Genomic DNA, 11,114 nt, shown 5'->3' with positions numbered 1-11,114 from the left:
CCGTTGTTTTGCACGGGGGGTTGTACAAATACTGCTTTCCACTTTTGTTTTTTTCGCCAATTAGCTATGTGCGAACAATGGAACTTTGAAGTTTCTTTGTATATGTCTCGTGTCTCGATTGTTTTATGCTGTCGGTATGATGTTTGGTTGTCATAAAAGATGTACAGCTATTATTGAGACAGGATAAAGAGTGACTGTTGGTATTACTCCGGCATTTCCAGGCTTTCCGCTTTTCACAAAATTCCCCGCTCTTAGTAAATCGCAAAATTCTTCGCTCTGAAGAACGATTATTATTTTCTACTGCTTAATTTTGTAAACACATGTAACTACTTTTTTTTTCTTGTCCAGAAGTAATAAAAGTGAATCACTTCTCAAGCGGGTGAATCTTCCGGTGTACGTTACTGATTTAATAGAATTCATGTTTCAATATTAATAGAAGCCTTTACGAATGATTCTCATTCATCAAATCATCACTGAACCTTACTATGACCCTCATTGTCATTCATCTTAATCATTGATGAAAAAATGATAGCACAATCTCCAGTAGGTAAAAATGGCAGCTGAGTATTTTGAGTTAACGCTTCTTTATCAATCTCTCATAGTAGAGGATTTAAAAGAATTATTTTAGGGGTTACTGTGGAAAATTTTCGAAAAGTGTTCGTGGTTCTTACGAATTTAAATTCAACCTCGGTGCAGAGAGATTTGATAATTTATGTAGATCAAAAGCGTCCGCGGGCCGGACCTCGAGAAATGTACGGTTTAACGCCAAAACTTCGAAAAAGATCAAAAAGATCAAAAACTTCGCGATTCTCAGGTCCTTACATTTCAGCCAAAGTCGCTCAAACTTGGCACAGAGGTTCGATAAATTATGTAGATGAAAAATATTCTTGGGTCCCGTTTCCAGAAGCTACAGTTCAGCCGTTATTCCGGACCAAATTTCCGCTATTTAGGGCTAGGGAAAGAGCTCAAAAGGAACTAGCGGTTCTCACGATTTTCCCTCTAGCCTCAGTTCGCTCAAATTTTGCAGAGAGATTCAATAGTATATTTAGATCAAAAGTGTCCACGGCCAAAATAATGTAGAACAAAAGTGATACAATTAAATGAGCTATTGGTTATTTTATTTAGAAATATTCAAATGGTGTGTGTATAAGAATACAGCGCAATTAAAATTAAAAATAAAATATTGTATTAGCAGAGAATAAATAAAATTTTGTAAAGTAATTACCTAATATAATTCCCCAGAAATTAAATTAGCTCCGTCCATCGAAGAATTTAAAATGTGAATTCCTTCTGTGACAAGAATCCCTGTTTCATAAAATAAATTCTGGATTCTCATTATTTACTGAACCTCATTTTGCTCTTCTTTCTGAATGATCGTACTTGATTGTTACCTTCCGATTAAGATTACATTTTATATTACTTAAATTAGGAAGGTTCTGTCCAATAATTGTACAATTCTTCTTTTCACAATGCCCCCCATCCCCCGACCTGAGACTTGAGAAATTTCTACCTATATCACTCTAGAAAATTTGTACAAGTAATTTTTGGACTTATTTTGGACTTGGAGGTGTCATAATCATTTCCTTCATTTCGTGAGATCTTGTCGAATATCGTCAAGTTTGGGACGAATTTTCTTCAGCTAGGGTTGCATATCCGAATTTTTGCAGGGCCTGTCTGATTCCATCGTACACGGTAGGATCTTCTATTGTGCTCGGGATCTAGAAAAAATAATAAATAGGTAGTTAAAAACTAAATAAATTTGGCGAGACAGATAACTCTTGAGAATGAATAAAAGGAGCTGTTTGAATTTAAAATTTAATAAACGCGCCTTTAAATATATGGAAAATAAAATGCAACCTGCATATCGTTTTTGAAAATACTGGCAGATTGTATTTTTCTGTGTTGCAGGCGCGTTGAAAATATACGGTGCTTACTAATGGTAGTTTCAACACATCCACAAAATTTAATGGAAATTAGTGGATGTGCCAAAATTACCATGATGAAAAATGATCAATTTGGGGATTAATCTCGTCACACATATGATGGAAATTTATAGTTTTTGTTGCAAATAAACTAATCTTACTCTGAGGGGTTTGTTCCTGGCCATGTCAACTATGGATTTTCTAGCAGTCTTCCCTGATCTTGTTCGAGGTAAACCTGTGACTGAAGTGGATAATTTGAAAGCTGCAATTGGTCCGATGGCTTCTCGAACCAATTCTTTCAATTCCTTGCCAATCTCTTCGTCTGATCTGGTACAATCTGGGGTAAAATGTAAGTGATTATTGATTAGCATTATCAGGGTATAGCTACTGATTGACATATTGATGAGATAGGTCCATAAGGCTTAATTAATACCCTGATGGGGTTAGTCAGAAGACTTGTTGGACGCTCCAATTTACCGAACCCTATTAATCCACTGAACCCCATTTTGTCTAAAGGTACTGTAGTATTCATATAATTTTGCAAAGTCTCTCACCACACCTAAGGTTAATTTTTATAAAATTTGATATACCTACCTACTACTGTTTATACTTACTCCTTTTCTTGATGTACAGACAGAACGGGATCTCCCCCTTCGTGGGTTCCGGTACCCCAATGACGGCCGTATCTCCTACATCAGGATGGGATAACACAACGTCCTCCAAAGCGGATGTGGACAGCCGATGTCCCGCGACATTGATGACGTCATCGTCCCTAGCCGTCACGTAGATGTATCCGTTTTCATCATAATATCCAGCATCCATTGTGTCGTAGTAACCCTGAAATCAACGTAAAATGGGACAAAAATGACAAAAAGTCCTAATTGACCTATTCCTGAAAGGTACTTTACTACTTTCCGCTTGACATTTCACAATATTATTTTCACGTTAGAACAACCATTATCAATGTCATGCAATTTAATTGAAGGTTTTTCTTCCCTAATATCTCTTGTGTATCTTTTGCGACGTACAAGAGGACACAACTTTTATAAGAGCTAAGCCGAAGTGTGATTTTCTTCATTTTCCCATAAATTCTCTGTTCCTTTGGTTGTGCAGGTAGTCACACTATCAGCGAAATTTATAGATCTATGAAATAATTCACTCTTAGAATTCAACGCCTTTCTTTTCACTTGGATTTCTCACTTACCGGGAATTTGGTAAAGTAGATCTTCATGAATCTCTGGGGAGCTTTATACAGGGTAGACATCGTACCAGGAGGGAGCGGTAGTTTGACAACAATCCTACCGAGTTCATGTGGTTCACATTCCGATCCATCGTTCCTTATGATTCGCACTAGAAAATGTAGATTAAATGACATGATTAATGATGATTTGTTAAATGACATTTTCAGCCTAAGGCACCTTAGATTTAAAATCGAAAAATAAATTTCCGACGAATTTATAATAACCTGCCTCCGTGGTGTAGTGTTGGAGACGCTCTCTTGGTAATCAGGAGGGCGTGGATTCAATTTTATCCCTAATATTCTTCGAGAATTTGACCACAATAATAGTAGACATAGTAACCTTCTACTGAAGTAAAGTGAGTTGCATTTTGACCCTTGGGTACGTTTTTTCTTAGGCTTTCTGGCAGGATTCTCACACAGTGAGCTCTTCCATCCAACCAATTTAGCATGACAATGTTCACGTACTTACCATCATATCCTGGGAACGGTAGACCTGTAGAGTACTTAGGTGGAACCGTATCATGCTGATAGCCCAAGCAATGTGCAGTGATAGAATGACCTGTCTCCGTTTGCCACCAATGATTTAGCATGGTCACATTGAACGATTTCTCAGCCCAGTTTTTGGTTTCGTGATCACAGTGCTCTCCCGCGACAAATAGGTAGCGTAGTCTAGAATCACAATGTGATTTCTCAATTTGAAAGTTTTCAAGTGACATTTTACAATCCCCCGATAGTTCTAAAACGATGGCAAAGATTTGTATTGAAATTTTTAACAGAAACTCAACAGGGGTTGGCGCGCGGCGCGGCATAGCGATTACTGCACCTTTTCCCTACTTCATTTGGGGTCGGATATAATTCTAGGGGCTGATAATAGAAATAAAACCAATTTACGAGTACTTACGAATCTGTGGAGTATTGGGCACCTAATGTGGAGTCTTTATCTTCTCTTCTGATAACACGGAGTGCAGTAGGAGCCGTGAATAATCCGTTCACTTTATGATTGTGTATCACTCTGAAAATAAGACGAAACAGAACTTTAGCACAAAAATGCAAATCTGAAGTGCCTAACTACTTCGGTATAATTTTCAGACTTTTCAGTCGTACATAATTATTTTGATATCTTAGATACAGCGATCTTCCCGCGGCTGTTTACCACTACCTAACCTCTTCTGGGCTTCCAGCGTTAGCGGCAAATGTCCATTATAAAGGAAGTCTAAGAAAGGCCATTGTGCATTGTATAATGTATACGAGATAGCAGTCTCCGTGGCCTAGTGGGTATCACAATAAACTTGCACGCCGGAGATCCCGGGTATATTAAAAGTATGCGTACCTAAAATACCGACTAGGCCATTGTATGCGTACCTATAATACTGACTAGGCCATTGTATGCGTACCTATAATACTGACTAGGGTCCGGCGTTCGATCCGGTTTGCCTTCGTACATAACCGAGGTGATTCCTGCCGCCAATGGTCCGTAGCAGATGTAGGAGTGTCCCACAACCCATCCCATGTCTGAGGCGGTCCACCACACGTCATCCTGACCCATGTTGTAAATTACTGACATGGTCCAAGCTAGCGTGGCAATGTGGCCGCCTACGGGACGTAGAATCCCTTTGGGTTGATCTGAAAACGAAGATGATACAATGATACACTATGAAAACGAATGTTGAATTTTAAGTGTGTTAAACATGTCGGCTTGTCACAAATTTCGTGCCCTAAAGCTATGTCCACACATAGTCGATCGACGAGGTGAATCCTCGACGTCGATCGATGGCCGGTTAACTATGGGTGGAACTCACCCTAAGAAATATCCACCCCCTTCTACTGTAGTTGCTATTCAACTTTGGAAAAACATAAGGACTGAATAAGACAGAGCTCGATTTGCTCTTGTTTTGGAATTTTTAATGACCTGAGACTGCAACACACTGGCGCAATATTTGACTTTGACATTGGTTTTTCCGGACACGGAAAGTATAAGTAAGTACTGAACTCGAACCACCAACCTTCAGACCGTAATTCACTACATCCCTGAGGTTTACCTGTCGTTCCGGACGTGTACAGGATATACAGAGGATCATTCGCCTCCACGGGAACACAACGGTGTGAAAGTCTCTGAGCCAGAGCATCATCCCACAGGATGTCGTAGCCAGGAGTAAGTTCTGCCTCTTCGACGCATCGACGTTGGAAGATTATACAATAGTCTGGCTTACAGGAGGAAATTTCGAGAGCTTCATTTAGTATCGTCTTATATCTGAAAACCGAAGAGGGGATTTTGTGGGATAAATCATTATTTGGTGTGAAGCCATGAGAAAAATTGGTGATACTAACCCCCAGGTTTACAACCTCATGTTAAAAGTCTTTTGGGCAAGGGAAAAAAGGTCTGGTGCATCAGAAACGTCCAATTTTAAGTTCAAATTCTAAATACAGGTGTGTCCCAACATACTCGACCGGCCGTCGAGCGATGAGGTTGTGGACAGTTCAGTTGACATCGATCGACGGCCGGTCGAATATGTGGTATGAGTGGACACACCTTAAAGATATAATCTCAGATACCTAAATGTCTAAAACTTACCTTACAACTTTGTTCGGCTCTACTCCACAACTGGCAGCGATTATAACTTTAGGTTTCGCATGTTCCAGCCTTGCACATAGCTCTCTGGCCGCAAACCCTGGGAAAAAATAAATAAATAAAAAATAAATCAATGTGTCGTTTAGAATAGAGAATTTGGATCTGACGATAACAACGTCCCATATTCGTAAGGAAAACCACAATGAGAGCAGTCCCTGTGACTGAGAGCAATTTTTAGTCACAGAAAATAAACAATATTCGTGTTTGCACTTCTAGAAGATGCTATTTGGCTTTTACTTTTTGGGTTTTACAGTGGATTGATGATGGGGGCTGGTTGCTCCAAATTATAGACAGATATTGTACCTACGTTTAGGGGCACCTAAATGCCCCGGGACCCAAATCCGCAACTACTAAATTTTACTAGGGTTTCGGAATCTTCTTTCAATAACTTACGTCCACTGATTCGTTTTGGACTCACCTCCAAACACTACAGAGTGTATGGCGCCCAATCGGACAGTGGCAAGCATAGACACAATTGCCTCTGGAATGAGAGGCATATAAATTAGGACACGATCACCCGCGGAGACTCCGATGGCAGCTAAAGAACCTGCAAGTAAGGACACCTGAAATCATCGACGAGATAGGGAAACTGGTTTAAGAAGAATATTGAAGTTAAGGATTCGATTAAAAATGATTTTTAAGCTGTGTCCAAATATAGTCAACCAGGGCCGTATCAATTTTGTCGCGGGGGAGGGGGCGAGAGTCCAAACAGTGATGTACCGGGGAGGATGTTCCAAATTTTCTGAGTCTGGCCTACAGTCAAGGAGGAAAGTTATCCTCGAGGGGTGGGGGGGCCGGGCCTCCTTAAATACGGCCCTGTAGTCGACCGGCCGTCGATCGATGTCGATAGATGTCCGATCGACTATGTGTGGACACACCTTTAGACCAAAATCAAATCGTAATCTAGTTAGTCGAACTTCAAGGGTTGGATATTAAAACATTACTTAGTCATTAACCTTATCTAGTAATAGGACAATGAATTCACAATAGCAATGCCCTTGCCCTAACTATGAAAGCAGTGATAACAATGTTTAAAATTGATAATTTATGATTCAGTAAAATAATTAGTCCCAAAATATGCATGATTTTCAAGTAGGAATCTGACACCAAAATATTTTTTTCTCTATACGTATAGAATGAACGACTGGTGAAATTTTGACTAATTGACCCTAGCTAGAATGTTTCTAGGGCGAAAAAAAAATTACTCAATAGGTATTAAAGGTTAAATTAAATTTAGGTACGAGCTATTAAGGACAGAGATTTGAAATTTGGATAATTTGAAATAATACAAACTATGCACATTGCATACATAATCAATTGTCAGGAGCCCACAAAAAAAAATCGTGAAACAAATGGTTCAGGACAAGTTCTCTTCTTCCTTTTCCTCCCGATCTTACCTACGTATCTAGGATAATTTTCCCTAGAGGACAGGAATGTAACTAACCTGTTCCTGTAGCTCTGCATAGGTCACTTTTCTAATACTCTTGGTGACAGGACTGTCATGTATGAGGGCGACCTTTTTCGCCATCCCTCGTTCGACATGCCGATCGATGGCGTTATAACAGGCATTGATTTCACCGCCCACGAACCATTTCGTGAACGGCTGGTCGGAATTGTCCAAAATCCTGTCCCACTTTTTCGACCACGTCGCCATGTTGCCCACGTCTGTCCAGAAAGATTCGGGAGCTTCTATCGATTTCCGGTAGGCGTCGTAGTATTTGTCGTTCTGATTGGAAGTACATTCGTTGATTTTGTTGCCTGAGAAATCGAGAGAAATGTCACATTTAAATTGGTCCATGCAGAAATTACTCATGTGCTAAATCGAAGAAAAAAGTACTGTGACATTTCGAGATTTCAATGAGTAAAAAATCTCTGTATGAGAGATTTGTTTGAGGAAATTTTGTAGACGGAATATAAGTATATAGATATAGAGATACAACTTTAATGATATAGAAACCAATAAAAGAAAACGTATATATCAGACGAGTAGGTACTGCATACAATAAATTTAGGGTCATAAAATTACGAGGTTTGGTGTAGATTTCTCGTAAAATAAAAGAAAATTTTGACGAAATGTCTCGTAAAAAAATAAATGAAATAGAAATAAGATCAAATTTGGAGACTTTTGAAATTTACTTGACTTTAAGTGCTTGACTTGAAATGAAAATGCGTACAGGTGATGTACAAGTTTATATACCTAGATTTATGAAAATTTACCAATCAAGGTAGGTTACCAAACCAATGAGAAAATGTTACCAAACTTATATTGGGTGATATTTACTCGGAAAAAATAACTATTGCTACCATAATTTAGTTCTTGTTCTGTTTTTATTTACGAGTACTTTTGCCGCTAAGCACTTCCGTCTAATCTCACTCCTTTATCTCACCCTATTCTAAAGAAATTTTGGTACAATTGGCACATCCACTAAAAAAAAATTCTCTCCTAAGAATAGAAAGTAAAAAAAGCCCTTTGTCATTAGCTATATAGATTGGACATGCTTGTACCTATGAACACCATTATATCAGAATCTGTACCATACTAATCAATCAATTCTTACAGATTCATAAATTTCTACCAATTCTACTCGTAAATCTACTCAGAAAACAAATGTACTGTCTAATATGTTCATATTGTTCATGCTGCAAGACAAAATACAATTTGAAACCAATCCTTACCTTTCTTGGACTTGATGACATAATTCTGACTCCGTGAATCGTCCACCAAGTTTTTCTCGTCATTTTCCACGTCCAAATTGAAATTTCGGGATAAAATCCGGGTTCGCCGATTCGTTCCACAGTCGTCAAAAAGGACATCACAGCCAAGTTGCTTCAACATGATTGGATCACCAAGAAAATTCCAGTTACACTAATAGACTGAAAATCCACACTGCACTTTTATCACAATTTAATCCACTTTTGCCAGTTAATAAACTTCTGGACTTTTTTTCATTAGTACCTACAGACTTTAGGGAAAATTTCAAATCTGGTTTAGTTGATGTTCAAATCTTCGGTTTAGTTCATTAATCAGAAAGAATATTTTCAGACACAAATCAATTCCAAAATTGATGATAATATTCACAGGTATGGTAATACTTCCATAATGAAATACTAAGTCACTTTTGAACATTTATTTATATTGTCTAAAGACTTATAATTATTTTAATAAAAAGCACAAACATAACACAGTGAATCTGAAAAATTCAATGTAAAATATTTCGAACACTATTGAGTCATAATTAAATGGCAATCAATTAATAAAATTACTTTTTTTACACTCAAATTTTATTAAAAAATAATTATAATTAGAGTGGGATTAAAAAATCTACCATTAGATCACACAAAACTAAATTGAAGTAAACAATAACATTGTATTAATTATTTGTGGGCCTACAATCTACTAAAATAAACTAAATTTCACTTGTCCTCAAATACACTGAAAATTGGCAGCTCTAGATATTTTGACGATTTTTTTTTCTCTTTTGAATCGAAAAGTACAATACCGAACCGATTTTTTGGTGTTAACGAATGTATTTACAAACTGAACTAGCTATCATTCTTTACAATTTACTGTAACGAGGTTCCGTGTTCCCCTATTGGGCTTTAATCTAGGAAGTTACAGAGACATTGACCTTTTAACGAGGTTCCGTGTTCCCCTATTGGGCTTTAATCTAGGAAGTTACAGAGACATACCTTTTTAAAAAGTTTTTTTTTTTTTTTTTTTGAACTCATAGAATGTACTATTTTGCTTAGGTTATTCATGAAATTGGATACTTACGAGTTGGTTATTTATCCCGACTCGTAAGTATCCAATTTCATAAATAACCTAAATAAAACAGTATTTACAAAGGATGTCAAAATTAAATAAATTCATTAATACTCATAGAATGTAAGTTGTTTTTCATTAAAATGTTGTAATTGTTGGTTTTTTAATCATTTCCTGTAAAAACGACCTTGTGATTCAGTAGCTATAGTTAGATCAAAATGTAAATACAGAAATATGGAGGTAGAAGTATGTACAAAGAACCTACTTTTTACAAGGAAATTGATTCGAGTTGAGATATTAATAGAAGCCAAATATCAACAAGTTCCAGATTATGGGTATTCCAATACCCATAAGGAAATAATGCTGAGATTGCTAAGAGGGTACATTTATATATTTAGAATCTATCAAATCATCTTGGTCTGCCTTACACACAGTATCAAAGAAAAAAGGACCATCAAAAGAGGGTCAAAAAGCACGCCTGTTGTTAAATAAAGCATTGAGTATAAGAGACAACAGTTTTCTTTATTACAAGGATTGTAATTACAAGTTTGGCCCAAATTCAACAAGGGTCAGACAACCAGAAGAATTTCTTTTCTCCTTTTATTAATTACTCGCTTATTTTCATTTTCTTTTAATTTTAGGGTTTGCATATTATTTTCAAAGACTGAGAATTAAGAAGGACTCAGTCTACATATTAGAGTCTTTTGAATGATTAATTATTTTGACCTTTAATGTTTGATTTTTTTATGTATATTTTTTGCCCATTGACCATCTTCCCACATACTCTCAGGTTGACTCTCCCACATAACAGGGATTAATAGAGGACCTAACTAACATAAAAACAGCCATACCACTTTCCAAGAGTTTTATTGAATGTTATTTATTGCATTTTTTTTCTACTTTTTTAGTCATTAAAAAGGATTCAACTCACAATATCCTAACAGATTTTTAATAAGCATCCTTCTATTATCTATTTTCGTGAGCTTTTAATATTAACCTTTTCAGGGCATTAGGGCAAAACTCTGCGCGTGGTGAAAGAAATGTCTATTGAATAAAGAAATATATAGGTGCTCTATCAATAGAATGGTTTAAGCCATAAAACAATGTAGAATTCGAGACCAGAAGGTTAATTTTTATTGATCCAATCTCGTCAGCGCGAAGATACAAGAATGGTCGGGACTGATGAAATTTACTGTCCGGGTTGCAGAATTTGGAGGATTCTCCTGAATATCTAAATTTACTATCTTTGGTATCTTCCACTCACAGGATTTCCGTATTTTAGTTCTAATTGAAAACGTATGTTGTCAAGGAAAGCGAAAAAACAAACATAGTAATTTTTCTAACCAAAAATTACAAAAACTAACAGGTACCCAACCCAACATACACTAAATACGGCGAAAACTAATTACCTACCTAGGTGGCTCTGTTTGGAGACATCAAGGGCTTAATGAGTTGGTCGGTTTGAAAAAAAAAATAATAATAATAATAAAAAAATAAATAAAAGGAGAGGAAGAAGAAAAAGAGCATAACTGTGTAGGAGGAACTGAGCAAAACATATTC

At 36.9% G+C, this 11,114-nt stretch overlaps 1 protein-coding gene across 1 annotated transcript; it reads right to left on the bottom strand.

Annotated features, from left to right (window-relative positions):
• Window positions 1–1,307: 1,307 nt before the first annotated feature.
• LOC103511964 (acyl-CoA synthetase short-chain family member 3, mitochondrial) lies at window positions 1,308–9,306 on the bottom strand. Its single transcript, XM_008477032.3, has 12 exons — window positions 8,468–9,306; window positions 7,236–7,549; window positions 6,210–6,354; window positions 5,735–5,831; window positions 5,202–5,413; window positions 4,557–4,785; window positions 4,064–4,174; window positions 3,632–3,831; window positions 3,127–3,272; window positions 2,537–2,759; window positions 2,084–2,259; window positions 1,308–1,718 (listed from the first exon to the last, which is right to left on the bottom strand). The coding sequence occupies exons 1-12, from the start codon at window positions 8,625–8,627 to the stop codon at window positions 1,614–1,616; spliced, it is 2,118 nt and encodes a 705-aa protein (XP_008475254.1). The 5' UTR covers window positions 8,628–9,306; the 3' UTR covers window positions 1,308–1,613.
• Window positions 9,307–11,114: the final 1,808 nt, after the last annotated feature.

The sequence above is a fragment of the Diaphorina citri genome, unplaced genomic scaffold, assembly GCF_000475195.1.
Source record: "Diaphorina citri unplaced genomic scaffold, Diaci psyllid genome assembly version 1.1 scaffold1, whole genome shotgun sequence".
NCBI classification, from domain to species: domain Eukaryota; kingdom Metazoa; phylum Arthropoda; class Insecta; order Hemiptera; family Psyllidae; genus Diaphorina; species Diaphorina citri.
Note: the sequence above shows the minus strand (reverse complement) of the source record. Positions and strands in the feature narration are given on the sequence as shown.

What these genes read in the sequence shown, in the direction of transcription:
- LOC103511964 (XM_008477032.3), bottom strand. Translation starts at nt 8,627, where the DNA reads ATGTTGAAGCAACTTGGCTGTGATGTCCTTTTTGACGACTGTGGAACG. An exon ending in TGTCATCAAGTCCAAGAAAG is followed by an intron (nt 7,550 to 8,467) that starts GTAAGGATTGGT and finishes TCGATTTCTCAG; the next exon opens with GCAACAAAATCAACGAATGT. An exon ending in TCTGTACATCAAGAAAAGGA is followed by an intron (nt 2,260 to 2,536) that starts GTAAGTATAAAC and finishes ATTTTACCCCAG; the next exon opens with ATTGTACCAGATCAGACGAA.